The sequence below is a fragment of the Buteo buteo genome, chromosome 4 (assembly GCF_964188355.1).
Source record: "Buteo buteo chromosome 4, bButBut1.hap1.1, whole genome shotgun sequence".
Lineage (NCBI taxonomy): Eukaryota > Metazoa > Chordata > Aves > Accipitriformes > Accipitridae > Buteo > Buteo buteo.
The window spans coordinates 1,835,907-1,859,138 of record NC_134174.1 but is presented as its reverse complement, the minus strand read 5'-3'; the positions used below and the strand labels follow the sequence as shown (position 1 = coordinate 1,859,138).

At 50.8% G+C, this 23,232-nt stretch overlaps 1 protein-coding gene across 6 annotated transcripts in view; it reads left to right on the top strand.

Annotated features, from left to right (window-relative positions):
* The window catches only part of TASOR2 (transcription activation suppressor family member 2), a 44,742-nt gene extending 21,691 nt beyond the window's left edge, over positions 1 to 23,051 (top strand). For 3 of the 6 annotated variants that reach the window (XM_075024577.1, XM_075024582.1, XM_075024583.1), the window contains 13 exons: positions 969 to 1,041; positions 1,154 to 1,228; positions 4,984 to 5,793; positions 7,084 to 7,320; positions 9,099 to 10,026; positions 11,095 to 11,629; positions 13,024 to 16,632; positions 17,512 to 17,637; positions 18,186 to 18,339; positions 18,974 to 19,079; positions 21,215 to 21,396; positions 21,813 to 21,927; positions 22,261 to 23,051. In XM_075024577.1, coding sequence (XP_074880678.1) covers positions 969 to 1,041; positions 1,154 to 1,228; positions 4,984 to 5,793; positions 7,084 to 7,320; positions 9,099 to 10,026; positions 11,095 to 11,629; positions 13,024 to 16,632; positions 17,512 to 17,637; positions 18,186 to 18,339; positions 18,974 to 19,079; positions 21,215 to 21,396; positions 21,813 to 21,927; positions 22,261 to 22,264 — 6,954 coding nt within the window. In that variant the 3' untranslated portion in view covers positions 22,265 to 23,051. Of the gene's footprint in view, positions 1 to 968; positions 1,042 to 1,153; positions 1,229 to 4,983; positions 5,794 to 7,083; positions 7,321 to 9,098; positions 10,027 to 11,094; positions 11,630 to 13,023; positions 16,633 to 17,511; positions 17,638 to 18,185; positions 18,340 to 18,973; positions 19,080 to 21,214; positions 21,397 to 21,812; positions 21,932 to 22,260 lie in introns of those variants that run through there. The other 3 variants (XM_075024581.1, XM_075024580.1, XM_075024578.1) reach the window with 3 other exon arrangements.
* The last annotated feature ends 181 nt before the right edge of the window (positions 23,052 to 23,232 follow it).

Here is a 23,232-nt window from a genome sequence, read left to right as displayed (position 1 = left end):
GAATTTATGCAGCAGAGATGCTGGCTCTTATCCCTTCTGCTCTGCTGGCTTGAGACAACCAAAGCAAGGAGCTGCTGTTCTGAATAGTGAATATTAAATTGAAATTGTTCAGCATTTCCAAAGCTGTTCTGTTGTCCTGGAGAAACGAGGCTGTGGACTTTAGTCCAATCCTCTGTTATGTCTGAATGTATTGAATGGCATCAGTGAAGTTTCACAGAGCATTAGAAGCCCTAGGGTTATTCAGTTCCTCTAAGTTTCCTGAAAAGATGTGTCTGCATGGAAGGAAGAGATCCAAATGGCTATCCCCACGGAGGGAAAGGCAGTCCAAATGAAGCTCTGCAATGAGGCATCAAGCAACACCCAAACATAAGAAAAGCCTCGATAAGTGCACATATCTTTTTAGACATGCAGTCATCCAGCTCTGAGACAGAGTTGCAGGTGTCTTTTAGACTCAGCAAATTTTTTGTCACATATTCTTTGATACTGATGCTGTTAATAAGCAAGATGCATGGCCTGAACTTCAGTCAGGCTTGTGGCTGGAACAGTTGGTTGTATTTTGTCAGATGCTGGTGTCCAGCTTTGCTTTCCCTCCTGGGAAAACCTTCCCCTTGGGCTGTTGAAAGCAATTTCTGGCTGAGATGCCTAGGAGCTTTTGAACTGAAGGGACTAAAATTATTAACCTTGTTCATTAATTACAGCTAGTTTGACTAAGCATATTTATTTTTTAAGAAACAGATGGGAGGAATCTGAGAGCTGAATAACAACATAAATGGAATGCTTTTGGTTACAGATCCCCATTGACCCAAGTGGCATGAAACAAACAGTGTCCTCCTCAACAGGGAATGAGCTGGTGATGTTGGCACATGTTCACCGGCAATAAGGGCTTGTCAACAGTCATGCTGAGTGATATAAAGTGTGCTGAGGAGGAAAGGGAGTGTTTGCTCTAACTTTGTATGTGTTTTTTATAGGCAATCATCAAATATTTACAAGACCAAGGAGTCCTTATCCTCCTCACGTCCTCTGCCTTGGCACGAGATGATGGTAAGGCATGGCTATGTAGAAACCATTACCTGTGCTTAAACATCCTGCTCTGTTTTAGAGACGGAGGGTACGCACCCTCAGTCTAAACAAAACCTGTTGCTTTCTTTCATAGGGTTTGACCCCAAGGAGCCCGTCAGCCTCCTGGCCCTGTTTCTGTTCACCTCATCCCGGTCGGTATGCCTGAGAGGTAGGGAGGTTCCCTTTCTGGCTTCAGACACTGTGTTTTGGCTGTGGGATCCTCACCAGAGGGTCCTCACAGACATGTCCTCTTGAAGAGCTGATTTCTCTGCTCAGAACCACCTACAGCTTTAGCGCAAAGGGCCTTAAGAGGAGAGAGAAGTCCCAATTCTCTAGCTATGCTGCATTTTAAGCTGATGTAAACTAGAGTCACTGCACATCCTTGCCCCTTTGCAGGAAGTTGATGGGAGTGACAAATAATTACATTTCTCCCTCTCGGTCAGTTTTCAGCAGCATCCACTCCCTGAACTGCCTTACGTGTGTATGTGGAAATCTGACTTCTGCAGAGCCTGGCTTACATCCCTAAAGGTGCACTGGAGCCGTGCTCAGGGGGGCGAAATGACACATGGCACTTGCTGGACCCTGCGTGGAGCTGATGTGATTTGCTAAACCAGCAGAAAAAAACCCCTGCCCTAAAAAATAAGGGAATTGTTTTCTGCTGAGATAACAAGTGAAGTGGGCTCTGTGAAAGGTCGCTGCTGTCATGGGGAGGGAGAGGAGAGGTGGGGAAGGGGCGTTGCTCCCTAAAGAGCAGCAAGGGTTTGGAGGCTCAGCCGTATTGTGTGACTTCTCTCCTGCGGGATCCATAAATGTTGGTAGCGGAGCTGTGACGACTGGTCAGGGTGCATGACGGGTGAGGGAGGGAGGCAGGGAGATGGTGTTGGCCAGAGCTGTGATACTTTGCTGCCATTAAGGTGAGGCATGGCTCTGGGAGCTGGGAGGTGAATCCAGCCTGTTTGCAGCTGCAAAATGTGCTGCTTTTCATGCAGAACAAATACAGAGGCACTAAATAAGAGAAAATAAAGATTGCTCGGTTTGAACCTGCAGATCTTGAAGTAAGAATCAGCTTCAACCTCTGTTGCATTTGCCTCAAATTTTCTCTCTATCTATTGGCTTTTTGCTGCACTGTCTATGTAGAAATATTCATACTACAATTTCTTCTTGTGGACATAAAGAAAGTTACTGCTCTGCCTCCCCTGGACAGCTTCATCCACGTGCCTCTCACTGTGCCTACTCCACCAGTAATACTTTTAGCCTTGCAGATCTGCAAGCAACGTATAAGCAGGGACCTTTTGCTCTGCATAACTTCTGGCTTGCTTTTTGTTGAGTCATCCTAGGGACAAGCCAAGAGACTGTTTATGCCAGCCACACATTGGTATTTCAGTCCACCTCTGTGTGAGCGATGGCTGGCATTGCCGATGGAGCTGCACAGGACGTACCCATCTCCCCTCCCCAGAAGATAAAATCAGCGGAATAGCTAATGGGACCCACAGGCACATCCGAGCATGGATTGCTTTGTCTTTTTCAGTGTTTGACCTCCAGCTATAAACTTTATTCTTCAGGACTCGCATATGAAGTGGGCTTGTAAGTCGGGTGAAGACATGATGGTAACTTGGCAGTACGTGTTGCAAATGTCTTTGATGCCCGAATTCAGTCAGCCTAACCTTAAGGACGTGCTGCTGGTGGCTGTGTTAGCGTGGCAACATTTCTAGTGTCTTTACTAGGTGTAGGAGAGAGACAGGCTCCTCCTGAGGCAGACTGAAGATCCAAAGTGCCAGGTCAAACCTGGGATCAGGTTGTTGCTGTGATGCCTGGAGCAAGGGCTTGAAATTGGGTGAGGTGAAGGGGAAGAATGCCTGGAGAGCAGACCGGAGGTGGGAACTGACCACCCAGATATTGAGATCTTGCTGATCAGCCCTGCAACAGGCAGAAAATACCCTCCAGAGCAGAGGGATCTAATCCAGGCTGACTGTGGGCTGGGGAAGAGGAGAACAGGGCAAGGAGGTATTTATCTTGAAGAGGGTTATTGTGGAAGAAGGTGGTGGAGACAGGAGAGGGCACCAGGCGTAAGGAGCATACCAGAGAGAAGCTGGTGCAATCAGCTGGTTGGTAGGAAAGTTTGGGGCTGTAGTAGACATTGCCTGTGGCTGGTGTTGATGCTAAAGAGGAGGCGAAGCCGTGGCAGCCAGAGAGCAGCTGGTGGCAAAGTGAACAGGCAAGGGGAGAGGATAAGATTGAGTAAACACTCAGTGTTGTTATGTGTCATGATCTGAACGTTGATGGCTTCCAGATGCTTTCCCTCTGGTGCCGGCAGGACTCCTGCACGTGCTGTCCCATTCTGCCTATGTGAGCGGCGTTACCCCAGCCAGCCCTGACTGTCCCCTGGGATGGAGACCTCTTCTCACTGGGATTATAAACCCTTTTTCCTTAGGGCTTTTCCTTTCTATGAAGATAAGCAGAGCTGTGCAGGGGTTTGGGGTTGAAAAGGGATGGTAGGGGTGCAGGGGAGATGCAAAGAGAACAGGAGGTTGAAGGATGGTCACATCTGAAGTCACTCGGCTCAGACTTGAAGCATGAATAATGTTTCCCGTTTTGAAACAAGCGGCCTCTGAATCTGTTCCCTTCCTGTCCAGACAGCCGTCAAGAGGAATGTAGGGCAGGCGTACCAAACCCGCTGTGCAGACATGCCGCAGTGTTCCTGAGCCAGCAGCGGAGGCAGGCAGCTGGGAGCTGGCTTGCGGGGACGCCTGGGCTTGCCGGTAACAAGGACCAGCATTGCCAGTGCAAGGCAAGCCAAAAGGCGAAGAAAATCGCACATCTGGAAGGGGAAGAGAAATGCCTTTGCCTTGCTGGGAAGAGACATGACAGGGAAGGGCACTGGGGTTGTCAGCCTGGCCCTGCAACCAAAAGAAACCTCAGAGTTGGATCATAACACGCAGATGGGCCAATCCCTTGGGTGCAAAGCACCAACATCAGGCTGCTGGCTTGCAGCGGATGAAGCCGGATAAGTCTGCCTTGTGCAGATGGGGAGCTCAACTGACAGGCTCTGCATATCACACTGGCTCTCCAGGCATTTCCAGACACTGAGAGGATGCTGCTATGCCAAGCGGAGCCTACTTCCACAGTGACACCTGCGAGGGTGGGCAACCTCGAGCCTTGGGACTCATTGATCCCTACTGGGAGCTAAACCCAAGGCTTTTATGATACTGAGCAGTGTACGTGGTAGAGTGTTGATCCTGCTGAAAACAGAAACACCAACTCTTTTCAGTAGGATCAGTCCTCCAGCTTTAGAAAATCACCCAGGGATCATGTTAGTTATTTGTACAGTCCCCAGATCTGCTTGAGGAAGTCTGTATTCCCCATCCCACTCCAGAGCACTAATGTGGTGTCTTCATGTGAAGCGTGTCCACCCACGCTGACAGCAGGTAGAGATGGAGCTGCTGGAAGTTGCATGTGAACAGGGACGTAACACAAGTGATCTGAAAATGGTGCTAGTCTAAACACCCTGCATGGGCAACCCTAAATTTAAACAGGTTTAAAACAAAGCCAACAAAACCCATCTTATTTTCAGAGCTCTGTCTGTCTTAAATGTTGGATGTAGCAAGAGTTGCTAGAATGAAGGGACTTAGACCACTATGTGTGCCATCTCACCCTGTAATTTCCTGCAGAATGGAGCTAGCTGATACAACAGCAGTCTTTCATCTTAGTTTAATCCACTTTGACTCCTACGTGCAATTCTTTTTACCTTCAGCAGTTACAAGCATCCATCAAACCAGGACATCACCCCTGGGGCTAGCTTTTTGTAGGTTGGCTTCTGGGGCTTTTTCATAGCTTTCATGTTCTCTTCGCATGTAACGATGAGGTGATTTGAGGAATTTAATCCTTTTTTAATGTGAGTAAAATTCTGTTACTTTCCTTTCGCAGTTGAAAAGCATGATCCAAAAGATGAAAGGGAAGATGGTGATGATAGTGACATCTCATTAAAAATAGCATCAGTTTTACCTGGACTTCGCTATGCCTTACAGAAAGCCACGAGTTCTTCATGGGGGGATGCAGTCAGTACCAGCTTATGTATCAAACAGCACTTCCAAGAGTATGCAAAGCTTGATCAAAATACACAGCCCACCTCTGGGCAAAACTGCAAAGTTCCCCTTTCTTCTCTCCTCTCACCAACTGAGGATGAATGTACTGATCCCTTCAAAAAACACTCAGAGCAGTCTTTTTCCCAGCTGCAGCATTATCTGTCTGATCCCAGCAGCTACACTCTGGAAATGTCAGCTGCCTTAGGATGTTTGACTGGTGCTGTTCAGTCTCTTTGCTGTGAGTCAGAGGCCAATTTTAAAGTGGACTTCTGTTCAGCTGTGCCACCAGACCCTATTAGTCCCAACACAGCAGCGGAAATAAAAGTCAAAAGTGAAAACCCACAGCCCAGTGTGGGGCAGGACCAGAGTGGTGAAGGGCCCACAAAAGATGTCAACTCAGCCAGCAAGCTGTGGGTACAGCAGAGCAGGAGAAAATCCAGCCGAGCCATTGTGACCAGCACCAGGAAGAAATGGTCACCCCTCAAGATGCAAATGCATCCTATGGGGGACAGCAGCAGGAACAGGAAAGCAACCAAGAAGAAGAAAATCAACATCGCTTTCTCTTTTCCTAAAAAGCCAGGGTTCGCAGCCAGTTCCAATGAGCCCATGCTTAAATTAGCCAATTTGCAGTTTCCACACAGAAGGAAAAGAGGTAAGTGCTATATAAATGGGACTGACTTCCTCCTGCTTCTTTGGGATATCCAGCTGGGATAATCAGGGTTCACTAGGAGCTGTGTCCCCTTGCCATCACCCCAGGTGCCCAGCGCGAGCAGATACCTCCTGAGAGCATCCAAATAGGTCTGTGGTGATGTCTCCACAGTCTCTTGTTCAACCTGGGAAGGAGTCCAGGTCTATGGCAGGGGATTTCAGTGAAGGTACCTGAAACTTGGTGCAATGGTCTGTGCTGGTGCCTTCCTTTGCTTATGGGTGACTCTGCACAGGGGCATCAGCCAGGTCATGGTTATTGCATCACTTGTCCATGGGCTGTTGATGGCTCAGGCAAGGAGCAGTTGCCAAAGCCATGGTCATTACAGGCTGCCTAAATAACCAGCCACCCTATATGGTCACGTTGTGACTCCCTGAGAGTCAGCTTTCTTGCTGTGGCCTTGAGGAAGCTCGAAGCGTGAGATTGATCCCACCCAACTTACTCTGCTGAAAACTGGCATCTGGCCTGACCTGCTCATGCAAGGTGTCTCAATGGCATAAATTGTCCTCGGAAGGTTCCTGTCTCACTGTTGAGGATAGGCTAAGCCTGTCCTTCTGAGCCAGCCTGAGCCTCCACCTGATTTGTAGAGACACTCAAAGTGGGTTGAGATGAATCTCAACCTTGGTGATGAAACGTGGCCATAAACATTCAAAGGACCGGCTGTCTGCAAAGTTAGTGTCATACTTGGCGACCTCCCCGGCATTTACACACATCGTGGATAGTGGCAGCAACTGTGAAAATGGGCTGTTGTGCAGAACAGGGGGTTGTACAGCATCTGCCAGTAGTGGGCTGAAGTCAGCTCTGATTCACAGTCTGTTGAGCTCTGTCCTGGGGCACGTTGCCTCGGGCCTGGGTGGCATTGCTGATGGATCTGGGAGAGGTTCTTATGTGCTTCTTGGAGAGATTAAAAGTACCCTCAGGGTGCAAGTGTGCGGGGCAGGAATTAGAGTGACTTATCCCTGGAGAACACCTATTCTAGTTCAGGAAAGCAGGCTTTTAATGAGCTTAAGAAGCGATGCTTAATTTTTAAAAACTGGTTACTGATCACTCACATCAGTAACAAACCCATTTGTAAGATTGGATGCTTAAATCAAGTCATTGAAGACTACTGTGCTACTGGCAATCACTTCTAAAGCAGTCCTTCCACATTTCTTAGCTGGATATTTTGCAGTTACTCCTTTTTAACCTGAATATGTCTCAAACCAAAAGAAATGCGCTCCTTTTTCCCTGTCCCAGGTGCGGAGGTCCTGTCTGCAGAATTTGTGCACAAAGCACAGTCTGAACCTGTTCAGAAGGAAACCTCAGCTCCTGACGATCCTGGCTTGCAAACAAAGAGACTAAAGATACTGAAGAACCCAGACATGAAAAAGGTTCCTGTTGCTGAGACCGTCACGAAGCCAGTGAAAAGTAAGACGCTAAAAAGTGTGGCTAACAGCCCATCAAAACCTCAAGCCAAAAAGCAAGCAGAAAGTGGTAAGAGTGCTGTTTCCTGTGGAAATCTTTACTTTAAAAGCTGAGCCATCAAACATCACGATCAGGTCACAACCAGATGATAGTAACAGCACGTTTGGCAGCAGCTGAAGGGCCTTACAACATTTAGTGCTGAGGGTCTGGATTGGGGTCTGAGTGCTGCTGCCCCGCAGCCTGGAGGCACCCAGTTATGCATAGTAGTGTAAAACATAAAGGCAACCGTGAAAATCTCTGTTGCAGGATGTGCAAACCACATGGGGTCTCTTCTGAGTCCTTTCCTAAGCCTTCAGTTTGCATCCTTGGCAAACTGCTTGGGTAGTTTAAAAACCCTGATTTTTAACTGCTGAGCTGTGAAACTGCATTGACGCAGCTCATGGACAGAGCATTATAACCTCTGCTTGTAGCCAGCATCTACCTAGATTCTTAGTCTGTTATGTTGTAAATCCGGTCATTTTAAAAGGAGTCGAATTGTCGCAGCCTTTGCAGACAGACTGCAGCAGATTTAAGAGGCAGCGTGGACAGCCCCTGAGTGTAGCGTCTGCAGGTGCTGGCTGGGAGTCTGCTGTTAAACTGAGAACCAGTATTACAGTGCCAAAATAAATGATGGAACAGGAGAGTCATTTTCTGCTAATTTGTGGTGTTTTCTCACTCTCGTGCTTTGATGTCCTTTTTCGGATCTGTCTCTGGTCTTTCTTTTTCCCCTTCCTGGGGGATGTGGAGGCTTTGAAGACTGGTTTAGCCACCTTGGCTCAGTTTATCCATTCTTCTTGATCTTTTATTGCCACGTGTTCCTGAAATGTGGCGCTTTTCATCAGCGTGTGTGTATCAAACGCCACCCCTCGTTGCCGTTTTCACATGGGGGTTCCCGGAGCAGATCTGGCCAGTGCTCCGGCACGGGCAGGGTATCAGATGGATCCTGCTGAATGCCAGGATCAGCCAAAAATGCAAAATAAGACTGTTTAACAGCAAGAAATACTCAATTTATGTCTCTTACTATGCAGTTCTCAAGGAAATTAAATGTAACATGCAGGACTAGCACAGATGTGATTTAATAAGGTTTTACTTGAAGAGAGATTTTTGTGCTGGTTTTTAGTTGAAGGCATTAACCTTGTTTAATGACTTCATACTGTTATTATGAATATGGCCCTTGAGCTACAGTGAGGGGCATTTTTAACACTGAAAGCTAAATCAACACTTATTTGCTGTGCTCTGGCTGCCTTTGAGAGCCCTCAGGTTTTTGCATGTGCTCTTGAGGTACAGCTCAGGGGTGGGTTATGCTCTTGAGAGGGTGTGCAGTGGGAAGCATCAGGGTAGAGTGGTTTTTCTCTGTTTTAGAGGATTTGGATTTTTTTGTAACTGTGGGTTTTTGGAAGTATAGCACAAGGTTTATCTGTGAAGACTGCAAATACTCAAACTAGGAAAAAATTTAAAGCAAAATAAAAAGGATTAAGGAAACACCTAAAATATCTCTGGTTGTATTTAAGTGGCCAAACTACCCTGTGCACAGAGACCAAGGGAAATTTGTTCACTCTGGATCCCATGCCTTTTATTTCTGAGAATAAACCACCTTCCTGAAGCCGCTTAGATTCCCAACTCTGGATCGTTTTGTAGTAGCCAGGGCCTGCGTGACCATAGAGATGTTTTTTGGGTTTTTTTACGTGTTCAAATTCCATGTTGGAGAGATGCTTTTTCCTGCCAGACTGAAAGCCTGCTTTGAACCTCTTCTCAAGGCAGAGCTGTGTGGCCTTTGTTTATTCTCTGACTTTGTTTTTCTCACGCAGAGTGGAAGGAGCCATTCTCTGTCCTCCCAAGCGAAGTTTCTTCCCAATGCCATGGAGCAGATGGCCAAACAAGTGAGATTTACCCAGGCGGGGTTCCTGATCTCGGTTTCGTTCTGAAGGGAAACAACTATGAGTCCCATGCCTTGAACTTGCTGGCTGATCTGGCTCTGGGTTCTTGTATTCCTTCATTTATCCCCAGGGGCAGTGGGATGATCGCTGTGTCCTGCAGCCCCTCCAGCAACTCTGCAAAGGAGCAGCAGAGTCATCGCAAGCACAGATCCTTGCGTGTTGCTTCTGACCATGAATACCACAGGGTAGACAAGCTTGCAAAGGGAGCAACCTGTCCTAGCAAAGTATCGCCGAACCAGAAGCTTTCTCCTGCTGAAAAAATAGACTTAAATGATTTGGCCTCTATTCCCAGGGAGAAAAGCCCTGGGATTTTCAGCAAGAAGAACAATGCGAGCCCCAGCCCTGCAAAACCCCATGCATTGCCTCCAAGAGAGACTCAAGAAGCTGCTGAGGCGAACAAGCACTCCTTCATCTCTGCTGAGCACTCATATGCCTCACAGATGCCTGAGCACTCAAAGAAACACATGTATCCCAGAGGTGCTCCCTACCCTGGCCCAGCACCTTCCAGAAATGGGACCAGGAATGCCCGAGCAGGACCCCTGGTTGGGAAGGTTCTGCCTTTCCGCCACCAGCAGAGCAGCACCCACCTACAGCGGCCCTTCGAGGCCATGGCGATGAGGCGCAGGAGCAACCTGCTCTCCCCCCGGCTGAAAGAGGACTTTGCCAAGTCGCACACAGTGAACATCTGCGGCGAGTCTGTGAAGGTGACGTGCCATTGGGAGGCAGAGTATCTCTTCAATTTGGACAGCAGGTACACCAACGATGCCCTGGAGAAAACAGTCATCCGTGCCCTGCATGGGTAAGTCAATCTGGAAGGACATCTGTAGGGGACATCTCTTGCTGGACATCTGGGGTGCTTTTGGAAGGGGCTTCCTTTGCTCTTTTTTTGCCTTGCTTTGCATGATAAGTCCCTTTTTCCCCATGCTCAGATGCCCACTTTTGCTGTGTTAACACTGGTGTGTTTTCCTTGTGGAGAAGGACTTGGGGATACTGGTGGGTGACAAATTGGACATGAGCCAGCAGTGTGTGCTTGCAGCCCAGCAAGCCAATTGTATCCTGGGCTGCATCAAAAGAAGCACGGCCAGCAGGTCAAGGGAGATGATTCTGCCCCTCTACTCTGCTCTGGGGCCCCCAACATAAGAAGGACATGGACCTGTTGGAGCAGGTCCAGAGGAGGGCCATGAAGATGATCGGGGGGCTGGAGCACCCCTCCTATAAGGACAGGCTGAGAGAGTTGGGGTGGTTCAGCCTGGAGAAGAGAAGGCTCCGGGGAGACCTTATTGCAGCCTTTTGATACATAAAGGGGGCTTATAGGAAAGACAGAGAAAGACTTTTTACCAAGGCATGTAGTGACAGGACAAAGGGCAGTGGTTTTAAACTGAGAGAGCGTAAGTTTGGTTGGGACATAAGGAAGAAATGTTTTACAGTGACAAGGCACTGGAACAGGTTGCCCAGAGAAGCTGTGGGTGCCCCATCAATGGAAGTGATCAAGGTCAGGTTGGAGGGGGTTTTGAGCAACCTGGTCTAGTGGAAGGTGTCCCTGGCATCTTCCCCCATGGCAGGGGGGATTGGACTAGATGGTCTTTAAAGGTCCCTTGTGAGCCAAACCATTCTATGATTCCCATGGCTCTGCAGCTAGAATTGGTACCTAGAGCCATGAACAAGAGTCCTCCTTTGCAGTCATGAGTTTCTCTTTTTTTTCAACAAGCTGGAAACCGCATCAAGTGATCTGTGTCTGCAGCTGGGCATTTGCAGCCCCACTGCATTGGGGCTTAGTGCCATGAGGAACCAGGAGATGAGTTACCTTGTGCTAGTCAACTGGAGGGAGGATGAAGACGTGTCAGGCTGTGTTTGCTTTCCCTTCCAGGCCCTGGGACCCCGATCTGCCCGATGATGTGGAAGAGATGAAGCTGATCCTTCATATGTGGGTGGCTCTTTTCTACAGCAAACCCAGCAAACTCCTGAGCAGCACGAGGAAGGTGGTAGAGCACAGCAACCCCGAGAAGTATGTCTCAATAAATAGCACTGGGGACTTTCTTGAGCTGAGCGATGATGGTGAGGACTGTTTTGGGCTGGAGACATGCCCTGCAGACTCTCGGTCAGACCCTGACCAGACTCCCAGCAGCTCTCTGGATCGCAGCACACATTGCCAGGGATGTTTCTGCCCAGAGGAGAGCCCTGCAGACTCTCAGACTGATGATGACGGGACTCCTGGTGTTGTCGATAGCACGGTATCGTCTTCTTCAGTGGAGCTGCCCTGTGGGGAGGAGGAGCCTTCCTCCACAAGCTGTCCCGAGAGCCTTTCTCTCATTGAACGTGCCAATGAGAGCCTGGCTGTGAAAGACAGGCAGCTGGCAGTCATTCCTGAGGAGTGTGTGCATGATGTCTCGACCATCACTGCGGTAAGAGCTTGGGGTTTGGGTGATATGAGTCTATAGGACACAAAATGCATTTTACGTTTATAGGAGTAGGGTCTTCTCAGAGGAGTGGAGCAGACATGCTTGTGGGCTTTCTTAGAGCTAGGTAGTGGGGGTTCCCAAAGCAGGACAGAGAAACTTCTCCCAACATTTAGCTACCCCAAATGACTGCCATGCAGATGTGTTCAGTCACCATAAAACAAGAAGCTTTCAGGCCTCAGTCTGGGTTTGGATATCCTCTTGGAGCGAGCTGGCATCCCCAGGCTCTGGCACGAGCTGTATCTATCTGTGTCCAAGGGCCCAGGGCCTCAACATGGATGCTCTCCAAGGGGGAGGAATCCCAAAATACTAGAGCAATTAAAGTTTTGAGCTCGGTGTCTGTTCCTCATTTCAGCTGCGAGCTGTGTGAGCTCGGACAGGGTCTCAGACCTGCGCTTAACTGAGAGAGAAGAGAAACCACAAACACCCCAAACCAGGACTTGAAAGCCTGCCTGTCTCCTGTGGGCAGCTGCATTTGCCTGCCCACGGTCACAGCAGCCCAGACATGTCAGGGGACACGGCACAGCCTTTCCTCTGCTAGTTTGGGAGAACTGAGGTTTGCTGGCTTGGAGAGGTTTCCCCCACACAGATGGCAGTGCAGTGCTTTGCAGCATTTCCCTTGCCCCTCTGGTGAAGTTAGTTAATATTCCATTCTGGGCGGGGTTTTTAAAATTAAAATTTACAGTTTCTATGGTCTGCAGATGGTCAGGAGTGGAGGTACTTGGGTAAATATAAAACATGGGTGTCTGCTGACGTTTTTTAAGAATGAATTCTTGAACTAAAATAATTCCTTTAAAACCTCCACTCTGAACAAATGGGCAGCTGCCATAGGGCTGCAACTGTTTTGCAGGAAAAAATATCCCAGTGTTTTTTACCTCCTGGGTTTAGTGCTGTGAAGCAGGCAGAAGTGTTTTGGGGGGAAATGTGGGATCACTGTCCATAGTGTCCATACAGCTTGCTTGGACAGATAAACTCAGCAGAGGTAAGAGGATGCTGTTACATACATTACCTTTGGGCACTGGCTGATTGCCCCTGCATGGTTTGGCCTATTTTTAAGCCATTTCATGGTGTCAAGAAGGTGGAAAGTTTCAAAACCTTTCCCTGGCTGTCTGCAGCACTCTGCTTGCTGGCTGAGGTGGGGATGGTAGTGGCTTACATGGGATAAGGATTGAACCTGGACTTATTTTAGAGACAAACTCAAACTAATGTCCTCAGATGCTGTTGGAGTGGTTGTACATGTAAAGTTTGAGCATTTAAAATATCCATGTCCTCCTGCACGGGTGTCTTGGCTCCTGCATTTGCCTCCCTTGAAGATTAACCTCTGAATTGTGTTGTTTCAGAAGGAGCCACCCAGGGAGGGACTGCTGGACTCTATGATGACCCCCAGCCCTTCCGATGAGCTTGGCAATGCCAGCAAGCCTCCAGCTGCACCGGGCAGGGAAAACGCATGCAGCCAAGCCCCAAATTCCAGTATGGCTCCCTGGAATGATGCCCTGTGCACGCTGCATGGACGTGGAGAGCAGCAGGAGAGCGCATGGGCAGCAGGGTCAGGGGGTGGCCCTGGCCCTCCCAAGGATGGAGAGGGCATGGAAGATGCTGGGCACTGTATGGAGGTTGAGGATGGCAGCTGGGCCACCAGCAACGGACTGGAATGTGCCTGTGATTCAATGTCCTTAGAAGCGAGTCCCAAAAGTGCAAAGCTGGATGGAGCCAGTGGGGAAGGCAGGGAATCACAAGACACCTTTGGACATCCAGAAAAAGAGGAGGAAGAGGTGGAGGAGGGAAAACAAGAGAAAGAGGACTCTGAGTATGAAAGCACAGTCCTGGGGCCTGTTGATTTAGTATTTTCTGAAAGCGGTGATGCTGACATAGAGCGTGAGCTCAGCGAGCAGAAGCGAGTGAATTCGGCATGTCTGAAGGACTTTGACGTTCCTGGAGAGGGCCCTGTGCCCAGCCCCACTGCCTTAGCATCCTCCTGCCCAGGCAGATCAACACCAGCGCTGTCAGATGGGACTGGGACTGGCCCCCGAGGACTTCCCGGTGAGATGGCACCAAGCCTGCACACACTGCAAGAACCCTGGGAGACTCTGGCCGCCTCAAGTGCAGAGACAAACAGCGTTGGTTTGGCAAACGCAGCCACTCCAGCCAATGTGGGGTCGCCCCGTGAGAGTGGGTTGATGCTGCCGTTATCACCTGATCCCAGCCTTGTCTGTGGGGCACAGCCAGACAGCATTACAGGCAACTTGGGACCTGCCGGAGAGACGCTCGGGGAAAGCTTGGAGCAGAAAGACAAGGATCGTGCGCCCTCTGCAGAAAGGTGGGTGCCTGCTGAGAGCAAAGCTGCCGGCACAGCTGGCCTCGAGTCACCGTGTGGCCAGGGACTGTCACTAACCTCGTCTCCTGACTCCAGTTCTGTCTGCCTCACATCACTTGATGGAGCAACAGATCCTGGGATGGCTCCAGAGGACCAGGAGGCCATGGCAAGCATCCAGTCTCCATCACAGAGCGACCTGGGAGAGAGCAGCTGCCTTTCCCAAAGGTGTGGAGGTGATGTTTGTGCGGACCTCACTTCGCTGAGCCCTTGTGAATCAAACCAAGAAGGGAACAAGGTTTTGGTGGAAGAACAGCATAGCAGCCCTACTGCCAACCCCACAGATGTGCTGGATGAGTCCTTGGGAGTGGGTGATGGCCAGGCCTTCGCCTTCAACTGTACAGCCTTAGCAGGTGACTTTGAAGCTGCGGGGAGCAATGATGTGTGCCTCGGTGCCGGGAAGTCCCCCAGGAGTGACAAAGCAAACACAGCAATGGTGGCTAACACACCACAGGAGCCAGAGACCTCTCTTCATCACCTCTTGAAATCAGAGCCCTCCTCCTCGGTGAGAGAGGGGATGTCTGCCATGAAGGAGCACCCCAGGCAGCAGCAGAGCTCCCCAAACAGCCTGTCCCCACCTGTCCACAGAGGCTCAGCTCCTGCTTCTCCGCTGCAGCAGGACCCTCTGCCCCATGGCGGGGACGCAGACCCCCACACACACTTGTTAGAGCAAAGCGAGCAGGGGCCAATCCTGTACCAACACGGGAGGCCCTGTGAGCACGTAGGTGCTGCAGATGTGAGTGTGGCTGCCAAGAGCCCAGATGGCTCCTTAAAGCCCAGATGTGCAGAAGAGGTGAAAAAAGACGTGGGTCCGTGCCACGCAGAGCCAGCAAAGAGCTCCCCTGTGGATGCGCTCGTGCCACGTAACTCGCGATCGGTGCCTCCTTCTGCTTCGCACAACCGCAAGGCAGATCTGCACAACCTCGAGCCAGACTCAGTCCTCAGCGTGCACCCCGAGTTGTGTTCCCCCAGTGTGAGTCTGGCTCCAGATGGTGCCCCAAGGTCCTGCTGCATGGGACAGCTGCCACCAGCCGCCTGCTCCGGGTATGGCAGCCCTGGGGGCCAAGCAGCAGACGTGGTAGGGAGCCGTGAGAAGGAACCTGTGCCACATGAGGATTTAGAAGGAGGAAGCAGCATCCCTCTTGCCAGCCCTGCATCTTTTTCAGCAGGGGAGTTGCTCATGCCACTGTGCAAGCCCCAGTCTGTGTGCAACCAGGGTGAGCACGAGGCCAAGGGATCCGACGTGTTTGTTGATCTGCACCATGCCAGCGTGGAGGTGGGAGAGGGAGAAATCCCTACTCTCCCCTTCCCAGTGTTGCCGTTACATCGACACAGGGGGCTCTCTGGAGAAAGCCTGGAGCTTAGTGACGCTGAGGATATTTTGGACGTGCTCCCAAGGGCAAAGCAGCTCCCCAGCAAAGACAGACGCATGGGCTTGACCTCCGAGGATCTATCTGAGACTTTCTCCAGTGACTCAGACCAGGAGTCTTTTGGGGAGACTTCACGGTCCTTGCTTACAGCCAGGAGTTCCTACAGATCTGTGGATGCTGCAGGCGCAAGGACTAACTGCGACTCCTCCTCCGCGAGCGTGGTGCATGTGGAGGGGCGCAGCGAGGATTGGGGCTCGCTGGGCGCAGAGGGGGGCTGCTCACAGGCTCAGCATGGCTGGCTGATCGACCCAGGGGAAGCCAGCAGTGGGCACATTCCACAGTATGTCAATATTAGGGACAGCCAGGGGAACACCAAGGACTACCGGAACTTTGTGGTCACCAAAAAGTGCCAGGAGAGGATGGGAAATTTGCAGCCTTCAAAAAGGCACAGACACTGCGCGGGGCAGCCGCATTTGTTAAGGTCACTGAAGGGGACTTGGAGGGGTTTTGAGGAAATCACCCAGCACACTTTGGACATGGAGTGTCTCCGTTTCCATTATAAGCTAAAACAAATCCTAAGGAGTGGGAAACCACCCTTTTCTACCTCCAAAAGCATCTTTCCACAAGACTTTTCTCCCCAGGTGATGTCTGAGACCTTGCCTGTGCGAGAAGCTCCTGTCCCGCTCTCCCCACGGAGCAGGAGCCCTTTGCAGGTGACGATCCTGCCCTCAGACACGTGGCCGAGCGGGCTCGGCTGGCACCAGCGAAGCAGCTGGCAGGGGGACCCGTGTACCCCATGGCAGGACACACTCTGCAACGAGAGGAGCAGGGCCAGATCCCGAACCACAAGCCAGGGCCGCGCTGCTCCCTTCCACCTCGGCAAACTTAAGTACGATGATAAGCTAAAGGACTCGCGGGGGGACATCGCAGTCATCCTTGATGAATACGCTGAGTTCAACAGGGTGATGCTGAGCAGGGCTGATGCGGGGAGCGAGGGCGGAGGGCCGGTCCCGGCACAGGGAGAGGCCGTGAGCGAGTGGACCTGCGCATCCCTCCCCGGGAGGATGGCCGCCTTCAAGGAGATGATCGAGGACCTGTACAGCGCGCTGCGTTTCCACCTGCGCAGCGTGGCCAAGGAGGCCTGCGGCCACGCCGGCATGTTCTACCTGGTGGAGACGGGCAAGGACCCTTTCTTTGCACGAGTGAAGGTAACAGCCAGCCCCGCTGGCCTGGATGGGGACGGGTGGCCCTGGGGTGAGAGCTGAGGGCAGCAGGAGCAGGTGCAGGGCAAGCTTGCTCAACCCAACACAGGTGGAGTTTGGTTCCCTTAAGCCAGGAGCTGCCTCTGCCATTTCATCTCTGCTCACACCACCAGAAATTAGAATCATAGAATCATTTAGGTTGGAAAAGACTCTTAAGATCATCAAGTCCAACCGTTAACCTAGCACTGCCAAGTCCACCAGTAAACCGTGTCCCTACGTGCCATGTCTACATGTCTATTAAATGCCTCCAGGGATGGTGACTCAACCAGTGCCCTGGGCAGACCGTTCCAATGCTTGACAACCCTTTTGGTGAAGAAATTTTTCCTAATATCCAACCTAAACCTCCCCTGATGCAGCTTGAGGCTGTTTCTTCTTGTCCTATCACTTGAACATCCCCTGGGCCAAAACAGATTTAAGCTCATGCAGGAGCAGCCCAAACTCAACCCCTGCAAGGTGGCTTTTGCTCAAGCTCTCATTAAAGTGTTGAAAACTCAGGGAGGGTGATTGCATGGGAGGATTTGCTGTTCCAAAATAGCAAAGAGGCCCAACACATGCTACAGTGAGATGCTCAAGGTGGTTTCTAAAAGGTTTTTGCCAACAAAGGTAAATGGATGCTTCTTCCACTGCTGGTGGGAGCCCTGGCCTGGAGCACACAGTGCCTTTGACAGACGGACACCATAGGGTGCCCTTGACACCAGGATGCCTGGCTGGGGTCACTGTCTCATTCTTCTCTCCTTGTCCCCAGGCACGCGTGTGCCGGGAGCATGGCACCGCTGTTGTGAAGATACTCTCCATACAAACCTTCTTACACGATTTCTCTTTCAGACCTTGCTGAAGAAAGACGGCCACATGGAGATCGAACCTCTGAGCTTCTGCGAAGCGGAACACCTGGATACTGACAGGCTGCTTGTTGTCATCAGGAACGAAGACATTTCCTCGCACATCCACAATGTAAGGCCTGAGTCCCTTCTTTTATTTCTACCAGCAATATTTTTTTAATATCAGGATCCATTTTAAAGGTGTTTTTAATTTTACACTATGTATAGCTGCACATTTAATTGTCGGTCTCTGCGGATATGCTGTTCTCTCCACTGAAAGAACAGTGCTTCATGAAGAGCTGTTAAAAACAAGTATTTCAAAAATGTGAAGCCTGTCAGTTCTGCTTTTCTTCTGTCTCCATTTTCGATTGCTGAATAATGTCACTTGGAGTAGCCCAGCACAAAGGAGTCAGGCTGAGCTTATCTCATATAACAGAACAGTTCAGCCGAGCCTTGGCTCGTGGGCTCCAGTGAATATTGCAGCAGACTGAGCTGTCTGTAGGTCCTCGTATCACCACCCACGGCTTTGGAGTTGAGCTACGGAGACACGAGTGTTGGGGTGGTGCGGACAGAGGACAGGGTGGGCTCCCCGGGTCTCCCTGGAGCGGGTGTGGGTTGCAGAGAAGTGCAAATGCTGTTGAAATGCAATTGTGTGTGCAAAAGCATCTCTGCCTTGAGCAGGTCCCATGCTTGCTGAAGCTGAAGCACTGCCCGAACGTGGCATTCGCCGGAGTGGACAGTCCCAAAGATATAACAGGTCACACATACCAGGAGCTGTTTCATACCGGTGGCTTCATGGTGTCAGACAATGAGGTGTTGGAAACGGTAACGCTGGGTGAGTCTCGCTGTGACCTCTCGCTTGGACGCAAACACACAGTGTCGGCTCCTGGCCTTGCCTGCTGGTTTGCTGACACCTTCCAAAAACTTGCCATTGGTGTCCTCTGATCCTGCTTTAAGTGGGGGCAATTTTTTCCCTCTGTTTGGCGTTTGTAGACCCCATCTGGATAGTGGGTCCATGTCAGGGCTCCCAAAAACATCTAAGTACAGCAGGAGCCACCAGAATGGTCAGGAGCTGGAGCAGGGGTTGTACAAGGACATTCAGCCTGCAGAAGGGAGGACAAAGGGGAGACCTTGTTGCTGTCTTCAGCTCCCTAATGGGAAATGGCAGAGAAAACTGAGCCACATTCCTCCTGGAGGTGCGCGGTGATGGGACAAGAGGTGACAGGGACAAGTTGCGCTTACCATTCTAGATAATCAGGGGAAAAAATTCACAGCAAGTGTCTTCAAACACTAGGACAGGATCCCGGTTTTACAACCCAGGTTGTGAGTCTCCGTCCTTGGAGAAATTCAGACCTTGCCTAGACAAAGCCCTGACCAACCTCAGGTGACCCGACTTTGAGTAGACATTGGGGCAACCCCAGGCACCCCTTCCACCCTCAGTTACCCTCTGGCTCTTGCTGTCTCCCCAGGCCAACTTAAAGAGGTGGTGAAGGTGCTGGAGAAGCTGAACAGAAGCGGGAGGTGGAAGTGGTTCCTTCACTACAAGGAGAGCAAGAAGCTCAGAGAAGATGTCAGGTAACGGCTTGCAGTGGCAGCTCCCTCATCCCTGCTGTCCTCGTTACCGCAGCAAGGATGTACACGCTGTGGCGGAGTGTGGTGTCCCATTCACTGCAGGGATACAGGGCAAATTAGGTGCCTTTGGTTGGGTTTTGGCCTCTTATAAGATGAATTTGAAGATTTTTGTTTAAATACAAACTTACCAGTGAGAGACCATGTGCCTATGTGCCTCAAGTCTGGAATTGCTGGAGGTCAGCATTTGAGTGCTAGCAAGTGCGATAGAGATTTTTTTTTTTTTTTTTTTTTTTTTTTTGTATCTATATGAGATGGAGCAGCAGGACATGGGACCTGGAGAGGATCAGATGGCCTGAAATGTTGTGTCTTGCGCGTGATCCTGGATGAGGCAGAGCTCTGGCAGCTGCTTCTTGCACCCCGCTGTATCTCCATAAGGCAGTTCCCCCCTCTCTTTGGCAGAGATGCCCTCTATGAGCGTTACAGCCTGCAAGGGGCTTGAGGAAAAGCACAAATTTTGTTTGAGGAGCTGCACGCTCTGAAAGCTGCCTCCGCAAACTGAGCTCCCTTCCTACCAGTTCACCCCAGCTCCTGCACACACACGCTCTGGGAGCTTGGGGTACCTTCCTGGGCCTTGCTCTGCCCTACTGTCTCTTTGCTTTTTCTTTTTCTGTCCCATAACGTGTGGGATTTGGGGGATTGAGGAGGAGCTCTGGGTTTGTAATGTGGAGAGGAACCGGTGTGTTGTGGGAGTGCGTAAAATCAAACTCTGCCGGGAAAAGCAGAACTTCTGCTATTTGCCACTTATTTTAGGTTATTTGCAACAATGTGTATTTAAATGATGCAATTTGAAAAAGAGAAGTAAGATGGCAATTACTTTCCATTGAAATGTCCTGCTTTTATCATGTTTGAGCTCAGCGAGGAGGGTTTTTATCAGGCAGGCTGCCTTTGTTAGTGCCAGACCACGGACCAGAAAGGACGGCTTTCTAGTAATGACCTGTGAACAGAGAGGAAACTGGTCTGTTCTGTCTGAGCAGAAAATGCTACAACAAATGGGGAGAGATCTCAGATCCTCTCCACGCTCAGCCTTTACAGTGATAGCACAGGGTAATCGTTCTGAAGACCTGGTTTTCAGTCCTCGAGCAGTGAGGTGTTGCAGAAGCTCGCGGTTGGGTATTTCATTGTACTCTGTGAGATGAGGACTCAGCCTCATCAGCAGATGCTGCTGTGGAGCAAGTGTTTTCCTTGTGCTCCGTCACTGGTGCTCCTGTAGCATCTCTTGACTCCATGGTGGTGGGATCATGAGCCCCGGTGTCATGGTTTAACCCCAGCCGGCAACTCAGCCCCATGCAGCCACTCACTTGCTCCCCCCCGCTGGGATGGGGGAGAGAATCAGAAGGGTAAAAGTGAGACAAATCCTGGGTTGAGATAAAGACAGTTTAATTGGTAAAGCAAAAGCCGCGTGCGCAAGCAAAGCAAACCAAGGAATCCATTCCCCACTTCCCATGGGCAGGCAGGTGTTCAGCCATCTCCAGGAAAGCAGGGCTCCATCACGCCTGACAGACTTGGGAAGACAAACGCCATCACTCTGAAGGTCCCCCCTTCCTTCTTCCCCCAGCTTTATATGCTGAGTGTGACACCATACGGTCTGGAATATCCCTTGGGTCAGTTGGGACCAGCTGTCCCGGCTGTGCCTCTTCCCAGCTCCTTGTGCCCCCCCAGCCTCCTCGCTGGTGGGGTGGGGTAAGAAGCAGAAAAGCCCTTGGCTCTGGGTAAGCCCTGCTCAGCAGTAACGAAAACATCCCTGGGTTATCAACACTGTTTCCAGCACAAACCCAAAACACAGCCCCACACCAGCTACTGGGAAGAAAATTCACTCTGTCCCAGCCCAAACCAGCACAGCCCGTCTGTCCGAGCTGCCTGGAGCAAGGGGTCATTTTGTTTTCTGGCTGCATGCGTGATCCGTACCGTGATGCTCCTGCCATTTCCACTTAGCGCAGGGTAGCAAGCGTAAAAGTGCTCGTGAGGCTGGAAGAAAAACACGTGGGGGAAAGGCAGGTCCCATCATACCTGCTTATTCCCTGGGAGGGGAGAGAGGGGGTGAAGCCCCTCATCGCTTCACCTTGCCCCTCTCCCAGCAGGGTCGACGCCGATGCCCGCAAGAAGCACTTGATCCTCAAATCGTGCCAAGGAGCCGATCTCATTGAGGTGCTGCACTACCACGCCTGCGACTCCGGGTTGCCCCCCAAATCCGAGTACGTCAAGTGCTTGTTGAACCTGCAGGTTCAGCACGTCAGCGCCAGGTTCGCCGTGTATCTCACAGGTAAGGACGGGCTCTGGGCGCTGCCCTCGATCCCTGTGAGCACCGTCTTAATTGGCCTGGGAGGCGGCAGAGGAGGGACAAGAAACACCCCATTTTCCTCCCATTTCTGCTAGAATCATTTATTTGAGGTGCAGGTTAGGTGTGAACTGATTCATTGCAATCAGTGCAGTAAAAGGCAAAATGAACAGACTTTTGGAGGTCTGCTAAAATCTGGCACTTTTTCGAGCCTGTGGCTGGCTTTATGTCACACTCTAATTCTGGCCTCGCTGGGCTGAGGCTGGTTGCAAAGCGGCGCTGTTAATCTGCTCGCATTTGCAAAACAGAATAACTGCAGTGGGATTTGGGGATATTTTCTACAGCTTTCAGAACAACCTCACTTGCTTGTTTGAACTACGGTGCTGCTCCTTCCTTTGCAGAAAAGCCCAGCGTTAGCAGGGAGGTCCTCGAAAGCAAAGGAATCCTCGTGGCCGACGTCAACGCTTTCCTTGGGACGGTGCAGAAAGCGGCTGCCCCGTTTAGAAGAAGCTACTGGTAAGGGGGGGAGCTTGGGATCGACCGCTTCTCCCCCAAAAGGCCGGGAGCAGCTCCGGGTTTGTCTGCGGGGTGGCAGGCAGGGAAGTGGGGTCCAGCTGCTCCCACAGCAGATCAGGGACCTTCCCCAGGTGCCGGCTACAGGATCTGCTCTGGCTCCGCCAATGCTCAGGGCTGAATCCCGAAGCCGTAGCTGGGACGGCCCATGCTCGGCAGAGCCGGCACCGGGAATTGCGCCGGCACTTGTCCTGGGAAAGCTCTGCAAGAGGTCGGCGCTGCCTGGAGCGCGGAGGGGAGCAGAGCAATAACCTGTGCCACGTCTCTGTGTTGCAGGTGACGAAGCGAAGCCGCGGCCACGGCTTCTCCCCAGACCCTGCGGGGCTGGTTTGGGCATCCTCATCCTCTGCGGGACAGCCCCTGCGCCCCTTGGGTTTGGGGTGCTGCACACAGGAGCTGTGGGCAGAGAGGTGGTGGGGGAAGGTTGGTTCTAGTTCTGTATATAGAAATTATTTAAAGATGGCTAATGCGAATCCTCCTGGGGATTTACTCCCTGCCATCAAGTTGCATATAGGACAGAGGTTATTTTAACATTACACAGTTTTAAATTATTGGAGTGTTTTCAAGCTATTAGTGCAGCTGACATTGGAAGAAATAGGAAAATAAAATAATAAAAAAAAAAAGCCTTTTACTTGAAAGTTAGGGGCGATACGAGTCCACAATAATAAAAGCATTTTCCACATGGCTGTTGCTGTACATACTGTACACAAGACGCCTGCGTTAGCCACTGGGGTGGGTGTCCATTTTAAATGGGTGTTCAGGACCACCGCCCGAGTGTCGCTGAGCCTGCGGCAGTCTGCTCCACACTACATTTCAAGTCGCCCCTGTTGCCTCTTGGTACCATTTAACTGCTGGGACTTGAGTGCATTCCAGCACGTGGAAGTCTTTCTTGTAAATAGCCAGACGACAGGACCCAGGGACAAAAAAGCTCTTATTTATGGTAGCTCAGACAAACACGCGCCTGGAAGAAAATGCCCCATTAAAGACCTTTGTAAGATACCCTACCTATTGCTGTGGAGGACAAGGGTGTCCTTTTTTTTTTTTTTTTTAATAAAAGAATGCAAGAACATTATGTACAGGATGACTTTGTACAGTGTTTCATTAATAAAAACCTAAAAATGAAGTTTCACAGCCCCCTGCCCTCTGGAAAGGGGTTTCCCTCAGCAGGTGTGGAGGACAGCAGCTTTCCCAGCTCACACGTAGCTCAGAAATCAGCTTTGTTCTGAATTATGACCCCCAGAGCTTTGA